This window comes from Numida meleagris, chromosome 17 (genome assembly GCF_002078875.1).
Source record: "Numida meleagris isolate 19003 breed g44 Domestic line chromosome 17, NumMel1.0, whole genome shotgun sequence".
NCBI classification, from domain to species: Eukaryota; Metazoa; Chordata; class Aves; order Galliformes; family Numididae; genus Numida; species Numida meleagris.
In genome coordinates, this window is record NC_034425.1 from 255,787 (window position 1) to 278,991 (window position 23,205).

The 23,205-nt window shown below is 51.9% G+C and overlaps 1 protein-coding gene across 12 annotated transcripts in view; it reads right to left on the minus strand.

Annotated features, from left to right (window-relative positions):
• MYOCD (myocardin) overlaps nt 1,487-23,205 on the minus strand; it is a 229,533-nt gene continuing 207,814 nt past the window's right edge. For 7 of the 12 annotated variants that reach the window (XM_021414981.1, XM_021414977.1, XM_021414979.1 and 4 more), the window contains 9 exons: nt 20,645-20,720; nt 18,290-18,451; nt 13,910-14,085; nt 13,065-13,190; nt 12,298-12,569; nt 11,797-11,950; nt 9,417-10,370; nt 6,245-6,302; nt 1,487-5,576 (listed from right to left, as the gene is read on the minus strand). In XM_021414981.1, coding sequence (XP_021270656.1) covers nt 5,008-5,576; nt 6,245-6,302; nt 9,417-10,370; nt 11,797-11,950; nt 12,298-12,569; nt 13,065-13,190; nt 13,910-14,085; nt 18,290-18,451; nt 20,645-20,720 — 2,547 coding nt within the window. In that variant the 3' untranslated portion in view covers nt 1,487-5,007. Of the gene's footprint in view, nt 5,577-6,244; nt 6,303-7,015; nt 7,130-9,416; nt 10,371-11,796; nt 11,951-12,297; nt 12,570-13,064; nt 13,191-13,909; nt 14,086-18,289; nt 18,452-20,644; nt 20,721-23,205 lie in introns of all 12 variants that reach the window. The other 5 variants (XM_021414982.1, XM_021414986.1, XM_021414990.1 and 2 more) reach the window with 4 other exon arrangements.

Consider the following 23,205-nt stretch of genomic DNA (forward strand, 5'->3'; position numbering starts at 1 on the left):
CAGATGCATCTTCTCAGTCTTGGACAGGACCCGTGCCCGAGCAGTGCCGCTGTTGCTGTTCCTCTGAGCTTCGGACCGGTCCAGCATTCCTGGTATAAGTGGGCTACGATGCCTTCCTCCGACCCTGGAGATAGGAATCCCCCTGCAGCCAACCCAACGAGGTCCGTGTATCTCAGCTCTTGCTTTCCCTCTGTACCACCACATGGACTCTGAGGCCGCCCCAGTTCCTGTACTCATGCCAATGCTGAGGAGCAGCTCTAACTTCCAGGCAGACAAGGAGACACTGAGGGCTGTTGTCATTACCAGTGGCCCAGACTCACACCTCAAACCACTTCTTCATGTTTTTATGCCTATGTGCAGGGCTGAAGTGCTCCTGATACCCTCACCAGGTATTATATACCACCCAGAAAATATATATTGTGCTCATTGACATTTATGTGTCTATATGGAAAAGAGCTCAGTTTTCACTACAATGCCAGATACAAACCCCAAGTGTGGTCACTGCTTTGAATGTGTGAAGGGTCCTGGGAAGGATGGAATGGCTGCTCTGGTGAATAAGAATAGAAAGCAGCTCCTGACTTTTTCCATTATGTTTAAGGCTGCACAGATGCAAGCTGAAGCACCAGCTCCCATTTCTGGAGATCACTGTGCCACTGTTGTACTGGGAGTAAAAGACAGAGCTGGCTGTTGGATTGGACCATGGGGTGTCTCCCAGACATCCTACCAAATCCCTCAATTCTTTCTCTGCTTTCTGGAAGGAAAAGTTGCTGCCAGGGCCATCCATGGAGGCAGTTCCTCTCTTGCCCAGATGGGAATGCACCTTGTTGGAGCCAAATAATACAGCAGCAATCCAGACTGTGTTTGGTCAGATATTGTGAGAAGAGGAGGAGGTCCTGCCTGACCTTCCAAGGAAGACATGTTTCTCACCAGATTCAAGATGGACTGAAAACCTACGTACAGCACACCAAGCAGTTCTGCAAAGTATTGACTACAAGTGGTTCATTTTGAGAGGCTGTTGGGTGTTTATGAGGGCCGCCAGGTTTTTGCAGAGCTGGTTCATGAGCCATCCTGTTCATGAGCACTCCTAGTCCTACTGACCCAGGATACATGCTGAGAGCTCAGGGATCTGCAGAAGCATGACCCAGAGTGCTGCTCTGTGCCGGCAAGCACACCTCAACCAGCTGAAGATGCTTTAAGAGAAACAATACCAAAACATGGAGAAAAATGCGATGGGTGCATGATGGGCTGCTGTACCTCAACCTTCTGCATATGTCAGGCTATGGCTAATCTCCTAACTCCCTGCACCAGGATCCTGTGTTATCCCTCTACCTTTCTTTCCCTTCTCACTCCTTCCTTCCTTCCCTCCCTCCCTTCCTTCCACTCTTCCTCCCTTCCCAAGCCCTCTTCCTTCCTTTGTTCCTTCGTTCCTTCGTTCCTTCCTTCCTTTCTTCCTCCCTCCCACTCCCCTTCCTCCCTCCCTCCCATCCTCCCATCCTTTCATCCTTCATTCCTGCCTCCCTCCCTCAGATTCTGGGACTCCACATTGCAATGATTTCCTGAAGACATTTGGAATTGATCCCAATTTCAAGATGTTGGTGGAAACCACCCTGAAATGCAGCCAGTTCCTGCTTCCTGCAAGAATGCAGGCTCAGCAGTGCATTTCCAGTGAGGGTGCTGGAGCCATCTCCTTGCACCGTGCTGGCTCATCTTGGCACTAGGAAGGGGAAGTGCTTGGAAGGGCACATGTTCACATGTTCCTGGATAGCGCTTTCTTACTGCTGAGCAGCTCAGGAGGTGCTGAGCAGCCTCTGCTGAGGCCCTGTGCTGTTGTAGTGCACCTGGGCTCCTTGTCGCCTGCTGCGAGCTTTGCTTTGGCTCGTTCAGCTCTAACAGTAATTATCTAATGAGGGGATGACCATTACCTGCTTTGTTTTTGCTTTCTTAGAATTGTGATGCAACACACTGCTATGTATATATTTTGTAACTAATAACTAGTAATTACCAGTAGTTACTCTGTGTAGGAAGAGCCAGCCATGCCCACAGTGAAACACAATGTAGGAGATGCCGGGTGTGGGGTGTGGTGGGGCACAGGAGGATCCCGAGAGCCCAAGGCTGCAGGCCTGGGGTAGGGTAAAGCCTTACATAAAGCCTTAAACAAAGAGGGCATATGTAAAACCCAGCATGGGACATCACGGGATCTGCTGCTTGGCTGCAGCAGGAAGCGAAATCCCTGGACCTTAAATCCCTTGGGAAGGGCCGTGTGGGAAAACCAGGTGGGCAAATCCAGGGGCACTGGCTCTGGGGCCATGGAGCAGTGGGCATGGAGCAGCCCCAGCAGTGCCCGGCACGAGGGCACGGAGCAGCAGGCGGGAGCGCTGCGAGATGCAGAGCACAATGGCATGGAGCAGGGCTGCAGAGCTTGGCTCAGCCCAGGCAGTTTATCACAACAGGGTTTTTATGCAGTGTGTGGTTAAAAGATTAAAAGCCGTTCATAGGAACTAGTTGGTACGTCATCTACATCTTCTCTGGTTCACTTTCCTGGAGCAGTGTCTCTGGATCATTCCACCTTTCAAGCCCATCTTGGGACAGGCAGGCAGCTGCCCCTGCAAGCAGGCGGGAAGCATCCTCGGAACCCTCTGAACTGAGGGAGAGGTGCAGTGAAACTGGATATGGTCATGAGTGGGTACGGGGAGAAGGAGCCCCCTGGGAGCAGAGGGCCGTGCCTGTGTCGGGAGGACCTGAGACAGGGAGACCCAGGAGAACCCCACGGATACAGAGGAAGAGCTGCAGAAGTTGCACACATGTCTTCAAGCACAGATTTTCCTTTCTGGGCAGCATGGTCTGGTGGGTGGCAGCGCTGCCCATGGCAGGGGTTGGAACTAGATGATCTTTAAGGTCCCCTCCAGCCTACACCGTTCTGTGCTGTGCGGTCAGTTTGTCCTGCAGGGCTGGATACCTGTCCCTCGTCCCTCTCCTTTAAAAGCAAACATCCGTAAGGAAGGTGGGGGGCTGGCATGGGCCAATGGCTGTGGGCGGAATGGAGCAGCAGACTGTGAGCAGGCAGAGCAGCAAGGCAAAGGGGTTTTTAATAATGAAGGTGTTGCTGGTAACATAGGTAAGGAAATGTGCTTGTTTACAAGTTCGAAGCTGACAGCATCCCTTTAAATAAGGAAATACATTTGCTGAGAGGAGAAAGTTACCTGGAAAGCCCTGTACAACGGCGCAGTGTAGCAGCTAACACTACTCTGATTCAAGTGCTATTAATATTCTCCATGGAACGGCTCCTAAAAATTTCTCCCTTAGAAAAAGAAATTAAAAAAACGCAACCTGTGACCGTCTATCCTAGCAGTGCACTGTGACCATTTGTACAATAGAAAAGTGAGGCTTTAAATAGTGACTCAAAAGCTACTGCCGTGTTCTTTATACAGCATGCAACATCGCCACAAGCCGGAGACGCAGCGGGGGCAGCGGGGCCACCCGGGTGCGCACCCACAGTGCACCTCCCCAGTGCCGCGTCGCCGATGCGCTGTCCTTCCAGTAACACAAATATTAAATACACTCAGTCTGTAAATAGTTTAACAATCTTTGTCAGCAACAATATTTACTTTGGCAAAACCAGAATTGCAAAGCCAACGTGTCTGTCAAAGAGTCTGTAGCAAGTTCTTTGGTGGCAGCCAAGAAGTGAAGTGAAGGCTCCTTCTCGCCGGAGCCTGAGGAAGGATATTGCACAGAGACTCGCAGGAGAAATGCTGGTGACTTCGAAGTGGAGGCATCACTGCATCCATCTCCGCTGGCTTCAGAAGAACGAGCTCCTCTAGGCTCAGTGATTCACAGCTGTTCTCCAGACGGCCTCGCTCTGAGCTGGGTGATGCCGGAGTAAACTCAGGAGAGAAGAGGATCACTGCTGAGGATCAAGGAGGAAGAGAAGAAGGAAGCGTTCTGGATGGCAGAGAGCAGAGACAGCAAAAGCAGATGCTCACACAAAACTGCAGCCCCACAAGGACCTGCTCAGCCCTGCTCCGTGCTCAGGAGTGGGGCTGCTCCTGGCTGCTGGGTGGTGGAGAGCCACCCCGAGTTGTGGCTCTGCAGAGACAGCCCCTCCAAAGCCATGCTGGATTGTCCATACGACTTGCTCCTACCTTGGACCACAACGCATTACACATCTCTTTATCTGTACCACACAAGCTGAGCTCCTCTGGAATGCCACATCCCTTCAACACCTGCACCTGCAGCCTGAGCGCCTGCCTCCAGCGTCCACACCTCTCCGCTCCAAGGCCTCGGGCTGCATCCTGACTCAGCTCTTTGGTTTTCGGACCCCCAGACAGTCTGAGAACATCCCAAGGTACCACCACAAACACGGTGGGCTCCATCTCTCGCTCGCTCAAACAGTTGTGCAGGGACTGGGGCAGCACAGCTCCGGGGCTTTGGGGGTAGGAGGAAGGATGCGAGGTGAGTCTGGCTGTACAGAGGGGTGTGCTCACTGCCCTGGCTGGGCAGAGCCCTTGTTCCTCCATGCTCCCAGCCCTCCTGACCTGGGCAAGGCTGAGGGGAGCCCTGCGGGATGGCCTACAGGGCTGCACAGGCAGGAGGGAGAGGGGCAGCAACCTCTGGGTGCTTGCTTCCCTGTTGCTTCTCAGGTGAGCTCTCCTCACCATGCGGTTTTGTTGTGAGCTGCTCCAGTTCTCATGGGAGTGACTGCTAAAACTGGAGGGGGGGGATGATAAAAAGAACAAAAATGAAGTTATAGACAACTGTCAATCTAAAGGAGTGTTGATAAAGGCACTTGGTATCCTTTGTGAAGATGTGTCAGTGGAAGAAAACCAAAGTACCAGAGCTGTTGTGCTGTCAGTTTGCAGTAACTGAAAATTCAAACAAGTTCATTCACTGGGAAAATGGCTCCAGTTTCCCCTGAACATGGCATGTTAGCCCTACGTGTTCTCCAGCACGAAGGAAACACTGCGCTGGCTGCTGCGGGCTCACAGTATCCTGCCTCCACTGCCCTTCTGTTCACCACTGCTGCAGGTGGAGGTCCATGCTGGTGTTTAAATTGAGATCAGTAACATCCAGGAAATCAATGTTGAAGATGCTGGGGCCTGCGGGAGTGAGTGAGCTGAAGCCGGTGGCGGAGCTGGGGGGGGTGAGGTCCAGCCACTCCATCGTTTCCCATGGAGATTCAGTGAAACTCATTTGTAAACCGGAGCCATCAGCTGGGGAAGGGGAGAGCTGCGTTTCCATGGGTGAGAGGGGAGTCTGTAAAATCTCCTGGGAGGTGAGCAGTTCATCTGCGGCTTTGCTGGAGAACCCCTCTATCATCCCTTCGAAGTGGGACTCCTCTCCTCCCATCTTCAGCAGGGTAATTTCACCGACTCTCCCCAGCGGGCTGTGGGCATTCAGCAGGACCTCGAGGTGAGCATCACCAGCGCTCGGACAGTGCTCGAATGGGAGCTGGGAGGAGGAGACCTGTTCGAACGGGGCAGACGGCTTTGGGAGCGGAGTGCTGGAGTTCCCTGTAGACACCGTTATCTGAGGTACTTTCTGGAGGCAGGACCGATCTTCCTTGGCGTTGGCTGGCATTTCTGTTAAACAAACAAGAGGGAATTGAGGTGCTCTGGCAGCTCTCATCACTGCTGGGCATGAGGCACTTGCTGAGACCCCTGAGCAAAACTCTTGGGCTGGGCATGCCTGCAGGGACCCACTCCCAAATCCATCCCTTTGGCATCGCCGACCCATCTTCCCTGTGAGAAGCCCCTGGTGTTCCTGCTTTCTCATCTCAGCTCCTCCAGTTTTGGAACCCATCTCCAGGGCACAAGCACTGGCAGCTGTCCCCCTGGGGATGGGGATGGGTTGGTCATGCATGAAAAAGGGCACAGGCAGCGATCTGCATGGGGGAGGGCACCATGGTGCTCTGCGTGGGAGATGGCACTGGCAGCGATGGGAGAGGAGGGCAGCAGAGGCTCGGTGACACCCTGCCATCTTTTCTGAGCAGGCTGCTCGGGATGCCCCAAGCCCAGACTCCTGCACTGATCCAGAGCATGTGTGGGAGCAGGCTCTGGCAGGCTTTCTCACCAGCACAGGCCCCATGTGCTTTTGGAATTGACCTCTGTGTGTGCTCCTGGTGTAAGGAGGAAAATGAAAGCTGTACCCAGCTTGGGCAGCTCCCAGAGGCACGACGAGAGCTCAGGGCCCTACAGACCTACACCTGATAGAGGGGAAGCCCTGGAGGGGTCAGAGAAGCAGTGCATACCTCCGCTCTCAATCAGCACGTCCAGGAGTTCGTCCATCTGCTGACTTCGAGTCATCTGCTGCAGCAAACGGCAAAGAGGAGAGTAGAGGGCATTAGGAGGAGAGTCCCTCCGGCCATGCACCAGGTAGGTAGCTCTGGACCCCACATGAGATGCAGGGGTTTGGCAGTGGCATTCAGATGAGCACTGGGGGATCAAGGACAAGCGCAGCAGATCCAGACAGCACTGCAATAGGTTCCCCCTTCCCTGCAACCGAGCCGTGCTCAGCAGGTACTGCAGACTGCCTCTCCCCAGAGCAACCAGGACACACAGATCTTCTGGACCTGGCACCCAGCACTGGCACATGCCTGCTTCCACTCCCTGCACTGGGGACAATGAAACAGCATCCTCTTCTCCCTGACTGCAGACTGGAAGGACTGCCCACATATCTCCTAGCCAGTATAAGCCAGTTTTCATCACTGTCAGTGGTAGTGCTCCATGTTCCTAAAAGCACCAGGATGACCGGCACTGAGACTGTTGACAGGCTCTAACAAGAAGTGATGGGTTCACAGGTGGTGGAGGAAGTCTTCCTCACGGGAGCACCACTCCAGGATATGGCTAAGGGCAGCAGATGGCCTGGAGTGGGACTTTGCTAATGGGCTACAGAGGGTGGGTGAGGTTTCCTGGAAAGTGGCTCAACAGTCTGCTTGTCACATAGCACTGCAGCTACCTTAACCACAAAAGATCACTCTGCACAGCCATGGCCCTCTTGAAAGTAAAAATCATGCAGTTACCTGCTTTACTGCATCCTCATAGGGTGGAGGCTGCTTTCCCTCTGAGAGGGCTGGGCTTGACTTACAAAAACTTGGGGATGGAATAGAAAACTTTTGACCTGCCTGCGTAGTCATCTGCGTGGGGGAAATACAGGGAAATGGAATCAATGCACAGGGAAAAGGTTCTGCTCCTTGGCATGCAGTACACCCTCTGTCTCCCCAGCTGAAGCCAGAGCGGCACCAGGAAAACCTAACGGTGTTGTGGATGGGATCAGCTCACAGTGCCTGGTCTCTGGGCAGGAAACAGGGAGAGGGAATAACTCCTTTGGTGAGCTCTGAGGACACCAGTGGGATCCAGAACCGTGAGCATGGTCCTACAGAACTCTGTTCAGCTGTAAACGTGCAGAGCAAGAGGGAGAGCGGCTGCATCTAAGAGAGCAATGTTCCCCCAAGCCACAAGCTGCCTCCCACCTCCTTCCTTTGGGGACATCTTCTATCACCACTGGTTTTTGGTGATCTCATGGAGCACAGGCCAGGGCAGACTGCCTGAAAGAGTCACTGCCAGGTCAGCCCACAGGCCTTTCCCATGCCCATGCCAAACAGCTGCGTACCAGTGCCAGCTTTTTGCCAGGAAGAGGCCATCCTCTTCCAGGAGGGAACTCACCCCTCACCAAAGGTCTGGTGCCTGCTAGCTGCCATTCCCCCTTGCCTTCAGCCCCACAAGTGTCCCTCACGAGGAAAGCCCTGGACAGTGGGGTTTCACAACCAGGATGAGCAGCAGGGCACTGTGGGGCCACCCCCTGAGCATGCCCCTTGTGCTCTGGACATGGGGAAAGAGCTGGAGGTGCCCCTGAGGTGCTGCTCCTCCTTGCTGATGCTCTGGTTGTTCAGAGCAGCCCCACTGCCTCTCTCAGAGTATTGTTCCACAGTGCTGTACCCCACTGCCCCACGATGCTCTGTCCCACTGCATCTTGCACCCACAGCTCTGCACACCACTGCCAGTCCCACTGCAGCACTCTGCCTGTCTCACCCCTACCGCATCGCTCCTCTCTGTCCATCTTACTGATAGACCAACTGCCTGTGTCCCCTACATCACTGTCCTCATGACAGACTGCATCCTACTTTGCCAGCCTGCAGCCCTGCCCCGCTCACGTGGCGCACTGCTCCGTGTGTGAGCTGTGGGACTGTGGCTCAGGAGCTGCCCTGTGCGAGCGCTGGGTGTTTCACAGCGGGTGTCGTGCTGCCCCATGGCTGTGCTGCATCGAGCGTGCTTGTGTCTGCATCTGCCCTGAACGCTTTGCAGATGTGTCGCACACCTTGAGTCACTGTGAGTATTTTACAGACAGTATGAGGGTACTGTAACAGTATGTTCCTGCACCAGGTAGGGTGTTGGGATGAAATGGGGCTGTGATCAGTGGCATCTTATGTTGCTGTTGTATGTTGGCAGCACGTGCCCCTCTGCAAGCTTTCACACTCATCCTGAGGGCTGAATGAGGAATGGAGACACTGAAGGGACAACTCTGCTGTGCCAGTGGCCTGAGGGGAGCAAGCCCCTGACTGCAGACCCCAGTGGCAAACCCTGTTCTACTATCTTCCCAAGAAAAGGCCTCCCACATGACAGGGAGAACTGCCCTCCTTCAACCCCGTGGTCAAAATACACTGTTGCACTGTTAGGAGCTGCAATGGCTTAGTAAGATGCTGATGAGGCCTCCTACTCTGTGGCAGGGTTCCCCCAGGAGTACAAGGGACCTCTCAGCGGCTGAGGGAGCTGTGCCGCTGCTTCCCTGCTGTGGATAGAGCTGTGCCAGGGCTCCATGGGGCAGAGGGAGCTGTGCCAGGGCTTTCCCAGGTGGAGGGAGCTGAGCCAGGACTCCATGGGGCAGAGGGAACTGTGCCAGAGCTCTCCTAGAGGCATGGCAAGCTGAGCCAGAGCCTCCCCTGAGGGGAGTGGGAGATGAGCTAGGGCTCCTTTAGGGCAGAAGAAGCTGTGCCAAAGCTTCCCCAGGGCAGAAAGCTGTGCCAGGTCCCTCACGGCAGGGGAAGCTGTGCCAGGACTCTTGCAGGACACAGGGAACTTTGCCAGTGCTCACTTGGGGCAGAGGGAGCTATGCCAGGGCTCCATGGGGCAGAGGATCTGTGTTTTCCCCCCCCCAAGGGCAACTGGATGTGGAAGCAGCAGGGCTCTCTAGGAAATGCCCTGCAAAGGACGCTGCGGTGCCATCAGCTTCTAACCCATTCTCCATCTCAGCTACTCTCTGCCCCTGCAGACAGCCCCTCGTGTTCCTGTGGCCCCTGCACACCCATCAAGGAGCCAGCACTTACAACCTGACAGAAAAGAGCTCAAACAGGGATGTCTGTGTGAATACCCACAGACACGAGTGTGCTCACCACAGAGATGACAGCTGGGGTGCTCTCCACTTACCGATGCTGTGCGAAGGCAACTGCTGGTCTGGGGCGATGCGCTGCGCCCTTCTGTCTGTGAGCCGGGGGACACCGCGAGGAGATAGTGGCTGTTGGGGGACGGCGGCAGGCTGATGTGCTGCGGGCTCTTTGCAGCCCCGAGTGGAGAGTGCTGGGGGGAGCACTGTGGGCTCAGGAATGTCGAGGAGGTGATGGTGCTTTGCCCTGCTGGCTCCAAGCAGTGGCTATTTACAATGTGAGACAGCTGAGGCACCCCACAGTTACTTAACTTATCCGAGCTGCTGGCTTGGCCTTTCAAAGGAGTTTGTTTGGATGCGAAGGGACAGCTGGACACTGCATTTTCTTGCTTGATGGGGACACCAAAGAAATGCTGGGAGGGCTGTTGTTTCTCCTCAAGGCCGTTGCTTCTCTTTCGCTTCTGCAGCTGCATCCTTAGCTCTTCTACCTGCCTCTGCTCTTGTTGCAGCTTCCACGTCAATTCATTGATGACCTTCTGCTTCTCCACCAGCATCTTGTCTTTCTCTGTGTCAATCCCTTCCAGCTCCAGCTGGATGCTCCCTCCGTTCATGCTGCTCATCAGGCTTTCTTCAGCACTACCGTGAACTGGAGATGGCTGAAGACCAAACTGTGGAGATGACATGGGCCCATCGTTGAATGTGTCTGGCAAAGAGCCGTTCACAGAGAGGTCGGAGGAGGCTGGAGAGATGGGTGGAGTGGAGCTGGTGCTGCCAAAGTGGTAGAAGCCGTTTGACAACATGCTGGTGGAAGACTGCGACTGGTAATTTGACAAGGTGCTTGTTGGAGTGACTGGAAAGGTGACAGTTGTGATCTCACTGAAATTTGGCACCGCATTGCTGCTGCACTCCTGGAAGGGCCGCAACCGTTCCATCAGTGCTGTTTTGGTACCTGATACAGGCAGGCCTCTTATTCGGAGCTGCTGTCTCAGTTCTGACACCTAGAAGAAAAGTCACCAACAGTCATTCCCAGTGCTTCCCCTTGAAGGCGAGTGCTTTAGAAACCTGACGTTTCTAACAAGAAGTCTCACATCACAGCTTCCCTGCTCTGGCTCCCCAGGTGCTCAGTCACCATACACAGCCCTGATCACCACACATTTTGCAGGACCCTGACCCTTTCTAATGGGAAAACCTTCCTTCTTCCACTAAAACTGACTGCTCTCCATGAGCCAGCAGTTGTCCTTGGGCCATGGAGATAACCCAGGATTCCCTTCCTAGCAGTAAGTTTCTACATGAGTGGAGGACTTTCAACACAGCCCAGGAATAAGATGATGGCATCCTTCAGCTCAGACAACACGACTGCATACATTTGGAGCTAGCTGCTCCATGTTCAAGCATCAGCACCAAGTTCAGGGCAATGTTATCACTGTCATAGAATCATAGACTCACAGAATCATAAAATCATAGAATAGTCTGAGTTGGAAGGATCCTGTGAGTCCAACTCCTGGCTCCACAAAGGACCACCCAAAAATCAAACCCTATGTCTGAGAGTGTTGTCTGTATGCTTCTCAAACTCTGTCAGGCCTGGTGCCATGACCACTGCCAGGGGAGTCTGATCCAGTTCTTGACCACTCTCTCAGTGAAGAACGTTTTCCTATGCCCAAACTCATGTTACTTCTATCCCATTTCATTTCCTCATCTAATAGTGAAGGAGAAATCCATTTCTCCAAGGTCTCTGCTCCTAAAAAGACTCGGTCTTCCCTATGGTTGAGGCTCTATTAAAAAAAAAAAATAACAATCATTGATTTGAATGATTCTCCCTTGTGCCCTTGCCTACATGAGAGATTTAGGTACTACTCAGTGTTCACAGCTGCAGTCTCCCAGAGATACCTGCTTGTGCAGAGAGTAGACCTGTCCTGGCTGCTGCTGGCAGAGGAGTTGCAGCATCATGATCTCAGCATGGGCTTTGCAATGACTGCAGAGACGCTGAGTACCTGGGTGGGTATCAAGGCCATGCTGACCTACTTCCTGTCTGTTCTGCTGGCAGTATCCAAGATATCCACCATAATACTACAGAAGCTGAGGGGTCATGAGCTGTCAGAACAGAAACACAGATTGTCCTCTAGTTTTGGACCTGATGTCCTGGCCTGCAGCTGTCTCAAGATGTAGGGTTTGCTGATATATGCACTGGAGCAGTGCACTCATGTGATGCACACATAGCAGCAAATCCCTGTTTTTAGTAATCACCACCTTGACCAATTCCTGCTCCATTGCGCTGTACACCTTGGTTTGCACACAGTGTGGTGGTGCACGCTGATCTGTAACACACAGTCAGTCCCTATCAGCACACCCTGCAGCACTACATCGCACACAAAGAACATTCAGACTATAAAATTCTGCTCCTGTGCTGACAAACTGTTCACTTACTTTCAGATCATCCAGGTTAGATGGCAGAGGGCCTGGCTTGATAGATGAGACACAAGTCTGGCCTGAAAAGGTGGTTTTCACAGGAGAAAGGGGGGTGCTGCTGACAGAAGTTGATGAAGCATTTGAACTTTTGATCATTTGCTCATTTGATTGCCTGAAATAACAAAGGAGATATGGGGTAACATGGCTGCCCTCTGGGGACTCTGTGCCCAGTGCTATAATGTACCATCTCCTTGCTCCCCTGGGACTCTTATCTCCTGTACAAGACCTGAAGGACCACCAACCCCAAGGAAAACCAGTGGGCTGCAAGGAGATTGGTGGTAACCTACCAGCAGGTCACAGGTTTCCCAGCTAGTGCACAAAGCCAGAACAGCTTTTTGGGAGGTTGCTATGTTTCCCTTACATGTATTTATCTCCCATGCACTGGCACAAATGGAAAGGGAATAGGAAAGTTCGGAGAGAGATACAACTAAGCCCTGCTATTGGCACATTGTCACTTACTTTATCTGGCCTTGGTGCATCCCTGGGTAGTTGAAATGCTGCTGCTGTTGCTGCTGTTGCTGTTGTTGCTGTTGCTGCTGACTGAGGATCTGGAGCTGCAGAAACAGCTGCTGCTGCTGGAGGAGTCTTGCATATGCAGAGTCCATAGGTGGAGGGGACTTCTCTGCCTTCTGGTCTGGAGGGATGTACTGGTGATATTTTAGCTTCTTCACCTTGGGCTTGGTGTCCTTGGGCTTTTTGTGACGGTTCTTGCTATCACTGGATGATTTTGACTGTTGGTCCAAGAAGAAAAAGAATTAGCTGAGAGAAAAGCTCTTGACAATCCTGTGGGAACTTGGAGGCCTGGATAGAGCAAGGGCAGGTCCTGCTGGCACCCTGACAGCCCGGCTCCATGAGCAGCTAATCATGCATGTGAGGGACTCCTCCAGGGCAACATTTAATCCCAGCTGCGCTGAAGAACACACGGAATGGAAAAAGGCCTTCCTTGCCTTGATGGTATTTCTGTATTGCCTTATATCTCCAGCTCGCAGTCCCAGGGTATGTTTCCAATGCTGGACCTGGGCAGTCACCTCTAGCAAGTACAGAAGCTCTACCTTTTATAACCACAAAATGAGATCCATCTCTCCTCATTATTCCAGGCCTTTAAGACCAAGCCCTCAAACTTCCCAGTCACATGGGATGCAGCACATGGGCACTTCTGGCCTGGCTGCAGCCACCTGCCCTGCAGGTATTACCTCTCCCAGGGAGTGTGGATATGCAGACATTACCTTCACCACGGAGGGCACTGGGAGAGGTGGGCTGTCCTGCCCCACCGCTTGCTTGGGGCTGTTGCACTGGCCACTCTGGCCTGAGGCCAGCTCTGCTGCATTGCCCTCAGTGCCACAGGGGTGATCCTGGAAGGGAGAGGTGCAATGTGAGAGGGGATATGGGGCAGGTGTGGGCCCCTTAGACAGCTTGTCCTCACAGCCATCCTTCCCTGTCCCTGACACTGGTTCCCTGCAGGGAGAGGGGCTGAACTCAGAGGGTCTGAACCAGGTTGCTGAGGTCCCTTTGCCCAGAGAAAGGAGACAAAGAGCTTGGACACCTCGTGCAGTTCCTGGGAAGGGAACAGCCTGCCCTGTCCAGGCTCACAGCAGCTGGGGCTGGGGCCATTTTCAGGAGAAGACACTTCTCCCGAATCAGGCAGCTGGCACACCATTCCTCTGTCCAAAGTCTCCCCCAGAAGTTCCCTGTTCATCTCAGACCTTTGTGCCTATCCCAGCCTGCTCTCCCTAGTCCCCCAGGCTACTTCAGGCCTGATGCAGTCCCTGCACTCCCCTATAGTTCACCTCAATGCAACCCAGTCCCTCCAGCCCCCCCCAGTCCTCTCAGCCTAGAGCACATTCTTCAGCTCACCCCAGTGCCTGGTATCCTCATTTCCCCCAGTCCTTCCCAGTTCCCTCAAGCCCAGCCTCAGTGTTGCCACCTCACTGCCCTCCCAGTCACAACCAGTCCTCCCAGCCCATCCCTGCAGCCTCCCCGGCCCCCCAGCCTGGCTGTGCCCTCAGAGCAGGGAGCCGTGCCCCTGCCCCACCAGAGCGGGGAAGCGCAGCTTTCCAGTGGTGCCACCCACCTGGGATGGCCCTGAGGGGGCTGAGGGCGGCAGCTCGGAGGATTTGGTGCCTGCTGAGGACTCTGTGGAGCCCTGGGAGTCCTCGCTCCTGGCCTGCTCCGGGGACAGGCCGTCATTGCTGCTGTCCTCCTCAAAGGCAAACGCATCGGATGGCTTGGAGAAGTTCACCTGTGTGCCTGCCAGGTGAAGAGAGGTGGTGGTTAGGGGTATGCCCAGCTGCCCTGCCTGCAGCAGGAGTGGCCGTCTGCCTCCCGCTCCCAGCTCCCTGCCTCCCGCTCCCGGCTGCCTGTGTGGGTTCAACAGTGGGCACATCTGCCTGCTTGGTGAGCAGAAGGCAGCATGAGGAGTGCTCGGATCATCCGGCAACATCCGCACCCTGTGGTCTGGGCCCAGAGGACCAGCTCTGTTTGCCACGAGTGCCAACGTTTTTAAGATCTGGGTACAAGCCAAAGGCATGGTGCTCGATGTGTTCAAATGCCTCATCCCATCTCAAAGCGCAGACTGAGGACAAGGCTGCAATATGACAAGGAAAGGAGCCCGTAGGCCGTGGCCCCATGGCTGTATGAATGAAGCTGCTGGAGACCATGTTTCTCAGGAGGAGCTTGGCCTGGCAGAGCAGGAGGCATTCTCAGAGACCACAGGCCCACCAGGCTGCACAGGAACAGCTCGGCTACCCTGTCCTGCCACTGGACTGCAATGGGGAGAGAGGCAGTAGGGTCTCTCTCCTCAATCAGCCAAGCATCTTAATCACACTTATAGAACCCCATCCTCAGTGGAAGAACTGAGGTTGAATTCCACCTGGAGGGTGACACAGTCATTCCTGGAAGAAAAGTCAACATGAGTGCACCTGGCTGCAGCTGGACAGAGGCTTCCAGGTCCCATGTCTGTCCACAAGCTTCACCCACATGAAATGATTCAAGTTGCTGCCATTATTTCTTCATTGCCACAAGGCCTGCCACAGACACTGCTTCTCCCCTCTGCAAAGCTCCCAGCATGCTATCTCCTAGTCAGATGGGCAAGAGCTCTTGACCCCAGGCTTTAACTGATAAATGAAGTGCTGAAAAAGAAAAGTTCTCATGTGACGCTTGGGAGGGATGCAGGTGGGGGTAGAGGAAGGAGCAACATGGCCATGCTCATAATCTCCTCGTGCTCACATCTGGCATTTGTCAGGCAGCTTGGCACACTGATAGTGAAGTGACAAATGGGGAAATAGGAAGGGCCTGGGGACAAGCCTCCACCTGTCTGTGCTGCCGGTCTAGCAATGTGCACCTTCTCACCAACACACACCCTCCTGCTCTGACCCCTGCCCCTATCTGAAAGATAAAGGTTATCTCCACTTGCCTCAGCTCGTGGTGCCAGGGTGGGTGAGAGAGCAGGGAGCCCTGGCTGCTCACCCCAGGATGGCTCCTTGAGCCACCACCAGCAGCTGGACCCCTATGGAGAGTGTGCTGCCTGCTGTGAGCTTCTGTTGGGAAGAGACAGTCAGCAGTTGCTGGTATCCTGTGACAACATGGCTCTGTGTCCTGTTTGTCTGTCCCCATCCTGAGCTTTCCCTGTCACCAGCACCAGCCTCCCCTGGGACCCTGGTGTTGAAGAGGAGCTGCTTTGTCTGCTTGGACAACCCAAAAGCATCCTTGCCATGGGGCAGACAGGCACAGGGATATGAGATCAATAGTGTGCTGAGGAGAGCCTCTCTCCTCCCTGCTCTGCAGGGCCTGGTGTTACTCCTGTGTGTCTGGAAATAGGGCCTGTCCCCTCTCCTCTACAGCTGTCATCAGACGCAGTCATCCAGCTTTACCTTCCCTGAGGAAATGCAAGGCACCCCAGTCTGCTGCCCGGACTGAGCAGAAGCTGCTCCCCATGTCTACAGCCAAGTGTGGGCATCCATTCCTGGGAATAATCAGTCCAAGAAAAGGGGACTTGTGGATCTGCAAGACTTCCACTGGGCTGGCATTCCATAGGCATGTGAGGAGAAAACGTACCAAAGCACAGAGCCCAAGGGACCTTCAGGACACAGCAGCAGCCTGGAGCATGACAGGAATGTGCTGCATCCTGCTGCTTGATACTGGGGGCCTGTGCGGAGCAGGGAGTGCTGCCCTTATCTGTTGCTCTCGCCCAGCCCGGGGCTGGTCGTGTTGTTTCATGAGCCCATGTCTCTGCTGTAATCTCAGGCAGAATGGTGTTTGCTTGGGGCTGTTTCTAATGCACTGGGTATTGTCCTCTCAAACATTTTGGACAAAGTGATGACAAGGACCTGGTAAAAAAAGCTTCTTATATCACTGCTCAGCTATGTAGGGCACTGGCGGCCTCCTGTCACTGGGACATTAGGGCTTTCGGTTGGGGTCTGGCACTTTCTGCTCACCCTGCCGGAGGTGATTAGAGGAACACGTCAGCTGAACTTTCCGCTGTATAAACAGTTGAGATTCCAAGGTTGAAGTAAAATGATTTTAAACCCTGTCATCTTTCTGGTATTGCAAAAACAAAAGGCTTAACGTTCAGAAGTGCCAGTGCTCATCTCTGCTCCTTGTTCAACCTTCCGCCCCAAGGCACAAGCACAGCAAACTGCCTCCGACTTTGAAAATCGGTCTGAGGATCCTTCAGCTTGAGGCTTCTTCTACAGAAACCTGAGGGGCCTGGTGCAGCTACACCCCTGCTTCTGATGGCACCCAAATAGCTTAATGCCTGACCCTTACATGCTGTGTGTTTCACCCAAAATGGGATAAAACTGGCTTCCAGGACATGTTTTTCCTGTGCATGTGATTGATAGAAGAGTATTATGAAAGAGAGAAATTTCAAAATTGAGCAAATCATTTAAAGCCAGACTTTTGTTTTTAACAATTTTGTCCTGTAAATCTCTGTTTACCACAAGCTCCAGACAAGGCAGATGGAGAGAAACATTCAAAATCTTCAGGCACGCTTTGCCTGGCCTCCAAGCCTCAGCTCCAGTGAATCATGTTCAAACTGCCTTGATTGTTTATAAGAGGAGGGATTTTTTTAATGGTTTTTTATTTTCGCTCTTCTCTCCTTCGATAAGTGGCTGCGGAGATTTTGCTTGAACTCTCCCTGAAAATTCCTCTTCAGACAGAGTCCTGGAACATTTCACCTTCAGAGGCAAGAGCTGTGAAATGCTGAAAACGGAGTGGCTCAAGAACCAGACCACAGAAACCGCCGTGCATACCCCACGTGCGCTTTGCAGTGGAGAAACGAAGAGCAGGAACAACTGGAGGACAGGGAAGAGGACTGCCTAAGCCTGCAGTATTTCATGCTGTATCTGCTGGTTTCTGAGATGAAACCAAAGTCAAAGTGCTTCCTGTCTCAGTTCCCATTTTCTGCATCGCTCCTGTAGTTCAAAGACCCCTCCTGTCCCAGAGCTCTGCCATTGTCCCTGTCTTGCTCTGAGCCCAGAATAGACACTTGACATGGGATTATGCCAATGGAAATAATCCCATGAATTTAGGAATGAGGAGCAACAGAACAAGGAGTTCCTGGAGGCAGAACAGCTCTCAGTGCCCCAGTTGAGGCCTGAGGTCCAATTCGGACACACAGAGATGAGCCCAGACTTCAGAAATACTGACTCCTGGGCTGGCACTAAAGGACCTTGCAGGCTTTCCTGCTCCTTTCTCTGCTTTCTGATCTCCCTGTTTTGGCACTGGTGAACTCTGAATCACCATTTTCCTTTATGTCAGCTGCCCTTCCTGCAGCAGCATGGGGGAAATAACCACAAGGGATCCTGCCTCCCTACTCCAGCTGCGGGGTGGGTGAGAGAGGAACACTGAGTTTAGGCGTAAACCAAGCACTGGGAAATAGTAGGAGTGTACTCTTCTTTGGGATGCAGTCAGCTCCTCATATTCCCCAGCAGTCTGGCACCCCTTTCCCTCTACTCTGTTGGACCTTGCATTCCACTAACATCAGTGGAAAAACAGAGCAGCAGCCTCATTGAACCAGGGCTGTTTCACCCCTTGGGATGTAAGAGTTTGGCAGGGCACAAGCAGGAGCAGGCTGGCCTGATGTCCACACGTGTGCACCCAAGCCCTCTCCCATGTAAAGGAGGAAGGAATGTCCTTTCTCCAGTAGTATCATTTATGTGCTCAAGGTCTTGGACAGGGAAGGGCAGGGAAAAAAGGATCTGTTCTCCCTGAGAGGACATGGCTGAAAAATGGTTTGTGTTTCTATCACAGATGCTCTAAGATGAAAACTCTTTTCACGGACCCAAGTAAGGCTGTGCCAGACAGGATTGTATACTGTGGAAATAAGGAAATTTAAATAATGTACGGCTTCTACTCCTAACTCCAGGCAGTCACTGCTGTATGTCCTCGTAACCTCTCCAGCCCCTGCCCCGTGCCATGCACACGACACAAAATGTACGTTCACTTCCACTACCTTTTATGGCCTCTTTCACAGCTGAGTCGACAGGAATAATATTCTTCTCCACCAGCTCCAAAGGACCCGGCCTGAGAGCAATCTTTTCATTGAGATCATCTGCCAGTCGGGCTCTTTTCAGCTTCATTTGAGTGGACTGAATGGACCCCTCTGCAGCTGAGTCTAAAAGGCCAAATGGAAGGTATCAGTTCAGGACCAGGGCCATCTGTAAGCACACTGCTTGCTGAGAACATGCTTCCCCTCAGCGCAGCCTTTCTGGACTGCAGCCAAGACACGAGCAGAGCTCAATGTCCAGCAGGAGCTGCTCTGAGGCTGGAGGCAAGATGGGGCTTTGGGACATGGGTCGTCCCCTGAGCCCGAGGTCAAGCTTCTCCATGCCCAAGGAAAAGCCTTTGTTTTCTAACCTAGGCTTGCAAATCCAGCCTGCAGCTGAAGCATTCTCCCCAAGGCCCAGGAATGATCTGCAATGGAAACTTCATTAAGCTGTGACTGTCTTGAGAGTCTAAGTGGACTCTGACTCCTGCCTACCAGGAGCCCAGTGGTTCTTGTGGTCTAATGCAGATCTGTGCTTTGCAGATCTGTACTTCTGGGGAACAGCTGGAGAAAAGAACCATTAACAGTGTTTGACAATTGGAGTAAATGCCTTACGCTGGAAGATAAAAAGCTGAGGCTTCAGGAGCGGAACGTTTAGAGGCAGCGTGAGGACACTGTTCCAGGGGAAAAACAAGCTGGTGGAGAGGAACATAATAAAGGCAGCTAGACGTGGAAACTACTGCCAGACCAAACCCAGCTGAGAAACTCCCACTTACTGAGTGGTGACAGAGGAGTGACCAATTACCACAGCAAATGGTAATTTCCCAAACAAAGATGCTTTGTCTCCTCTCATAGCATTAGCTTGGGTAGAGGGGGAGCATGATCCTAAACTAGACTGCATCCATACCCTTGGGAATCTCAACTAAGAATGGCTGCATCTAAGGTGTGCTGCCTTCAAAGGCTGGACGCTTTTATGGAAGAGATACTGTGCACAACACAAGCTTGATACCAGGGAATAATGCTCTGCAGGAGGTCAGGAGAGCTAAGGTAAGGCCATTCTTGGCCTCAGACTAGATTGTGTGGAACTCACACAAGGTCCCTGAGGTGAGCAGTAACAGAAGGTGTTTCTGGAAGACATTTAGATGATGGCAAGTGTCCCAGCTGCCCCATTTCAATCACCTTTGTGTCCTGTTAGGAACCAGCTGGGCATATAAATCCATGATAATCCAGGGCACACCCCCATGTGTGAGCAGAGGCCCCAGCCCAGCAGTGTGTGTGGAGCAGCACAGCCAGGTGCTTGGTGCACAGCTAGGCAGGCTCTGTGTCTTGCCAGCAGTGGCTGCAGCCACCTCCACATCTCTTCTACTGCTACCAGCCCCAATTCCAGTCTGTATTTGATTCAGTTGTTTAACCTAAGGAAAAGACACTTTCACCTGTTAAATGGGCAGCAATGCTGGCTCATTTTAGGGATAGAGAGACAAGGGTAAAGGATGGCAGTGGCATTAATCTATCACAGACTCCTGGCTTAGACCTCCAGCATGCCAGAGGAAAAAGAAATATGGACTTTATCCACAGTGAGAGCAGGGGCCAGCGTTTACAGTTCCCAGAGAGTAATCTGCTTTTCCTAGGGGACTGACAGGATTTGAGGAGGGAGGCTGCACATCCTCCCTGTCTCAGAGGAGCTCCTTATCTCTGGAGATAACGGGGGACACTGCAGAGATCTGCTGCCTGTGATGGGATGCAGCAGAGCACTGCCAGCTCCCTGGCTGCAATGAGACATGAAGCTGGGGAAGAAGGTGCTGGGGCTCACAGACTCATAGCAGAGCTTGACCTTTTCATACGGCAATGCATGGGTTGTTATTCCCATCAGCTTTCATTTCATTTCATTCAGCATCACCATAAGAATAATGGCAAAAAAATAAAAAACACGTCCAGCTTTGGGAAGATACAAGAGCCACCTGCTACAGGGCTTTCACCACAAGTGCCCAAGGTTTGCACTTCATGAGGATCAGACCTCTGTACCTCTAACAGAGTACTCTTTCATGGTTGTTTTCTACCCTACTGTCTTCTAGACCATCTCATGTTGGTCTCTGCCAGAGATGGGACAGAGATTAAATGGCCGTGTGTCTGCTCCTGTCAGGGGAATACTGTGTGTCTTCCACCCAAAGACTGGATCTGGACTGACTACTATACAACATGCCCCCTTTGACAGTGGCTCTCATGAGCAGCTGAGGCAAAGTAAATTGTGATGAGAGTCCTGAAAGGAATCCAGGTGGGGCAGGAGAGACAAGAAGTATGTGGGAGAATCTTAGACCATCTTACCTTGTAAAATGTGCATATTGACTAGGTCTGATCGTTCAGGCCTGCTTCTGATCTTGTGCTTGAGATAATCTTCAGTCTGCAGAACACAAATGCAGAGAGTATTACCTGACTAGAGCAGCAATAAGGTACAGACGGCAGGTGCCCCCGTGCCATCCCATGGTTTTTTGGATTCCTTACAGTCTAGGTTGAGTGAGCCCCTGAGTGGCATTTTTTTTCACCTGGACACTGGCTGATTCTTGGACAGAAGTTCTTCAGAAAGAGAGCAACATGCATGGAGCTGCTGAATGTTTACTATCCTCACAACTAGACTGCGTCCTTGCCAATTATCCTAGGGCTTCTGGTCCCTTGAATCTCATGAGAGCTCATGGGAAGAATGAGACCTGTTTACTGGGAGGGGTAGATCTCCTGGCTCAGCATACCACATCATCTTTGAGAGCTGCACTAAAGCAGCACCATGATGCAGTATTTGCAATGGCTTCTGTGGGAAGCCTGGCACTCTGTGATGAGCTACAAGGCTGAGCAAGTCATAAAGATACCCATACACACACCCAGGTGAGCCACAAGTCTTATCCTTCCTGCAGCTACGTGCTCTGCAGTTCCTCAACCCATCTACCCCATCTGTAGTGTGGGTTTGGGAAAATTCACTTTGCAGATCACTGCAGCTGAGCTTGTGATGAGCTTGTACCAAATTCCTCATGGCTTTAGGAACAGAAAGGCACACTGAGGTGCAAAAACACCTTCCTCTGGGCCAAGGAAGTCAGTGCTGGTGGCAGTTGACCTCAGTTTTACAGATGCAAGCTTACCATCTGGTGAAGAATATCTAAAGAATAACTTGGACGAATTATCAGCTGTTTGCTAAGTTAAGGTGCTAGAAGAAATAGTATAAAAAATATACATCATTCAAAGAGGTTAAGCTCTTCAGGATAAATATAAAATAACACAAGCAGCTAAAGAAAAACAGAAAACCTACAGTAAAAAATATACAGGATCATGAGAAAAAGAGCATTTCTGTAGCCAGGAGAAGACAACGGAAAGGGCTGTCTGTGTTCCATAAACAGGAAAAATAACTGTGGACATTGCTGAGATGGTGACAGGATATAATGCCTTTCTGAACCATCTTCTCTAAAAAGATAAATGGCTATTTATCAGTCACAGGCCATAGCCAAAAACCTTCAGTAACCAGAGAAAAGAAAGTCCAGTTATCAGTTTGGAGAACAGGTTGGAGAATGCTCAGATAGTTGAATGTTCCCAAACAGTCTGAAGTACACAAGGCTAGAGTAATAGCAACTACCTCTGGTTCCCCAGGGAGAGCATAATTTACTGCTTTAAAAGAGATGGAGAGAAGAAACCTGGAAATTACAATTCCAATCAGAGAGATATTGGAACAAGTAACCAAACAATCTATACAAATGGATTTTGAAGATAGCAAGGAGGTGAGTAACAGCCAGGATGGATTCTTCAAGAACAAACGACACCACAGCAACTAGTTTCCTTTTATGGATAGATGACAGATTTCTGCTACAGGAATAAACAAAGTATGTCACGTAGTTTGACTCTAAGCATGTTTTGACATTATCTCACTTGGTTTTCTCATACTCAAACCAGAGAAATTTGATCTGGATGAGACTAGCATTAGAAAGGAGCATAACTGTGGGTCACCAAAGGAATTAGGAATGGTTCACAGTCTAAACACAGGAATATATCAAATCATGTTCTGCAGGAATTTTTCCTACTATTCCATATTTTCATTAATGCCTTGGATGATAGAAGACATGCTTCTTAACTCTGATTCATTCAAGACTAACAGATTGCAATAGAAAATGATGTTTTGGAGTAATTGAAGAAATAATCTGAAATACATTGGATACAGTTCAAGAAGGACAGTTGGAAATGACTACAGGCAGGTCACAGTCAGCCACACTTGAGGCAGCTGATTGAGCACTGGAAGGAATGAAGATTAATCCACCAGAGATATTTCTGCAGTGCTCGGTGGACAGTGACCTTAGATAGAAATTAGACTGGCAGGCAGCTTTCTAGGGAATACCACGAGGAATGTCAGATGGACACAAGGAACAGCAAGGCCCTGCTCCAGGCCCCGCGTCTGAAAGAACCCATGGAAGGGTCTGGAGGGTGGCAACAGAAATCATTAATGAGTCAGAACTGGGATCAGTGAGGATAGGCTGAAGGGAAAGGGGGCTGATCGGCTCAGAGATGAGGCTGCTGCAGAGAAACGGGGTGCAAAAACCTTTAAAAAGTGCTGCATGAAAAAAATAAATGGTTCTGCTTGTTCATGCTTGTAGAAGGATAAGTAAGTAATGGGCTTAAACAGCAACTGAAAAGCTTGGGCTGGGAATTAGGAAAGACTTGGTAAGACCATGGGTTAGGGTGCGCTGGAGTGGGCTGCTGGGGGTGGATGGGATGGCCGTTGGCTGCTGCACATCTGTCAGGAATGACCTAGCTGGGGCTGTGCTGCTGTGGGGCAGAGGCACAAGTGCTGTCCCCTGCAGCCCTCCCCTGCTGTGCTTGCTGGGCTGCTGGGTGTAAGCTGAGCCGGACGGCCT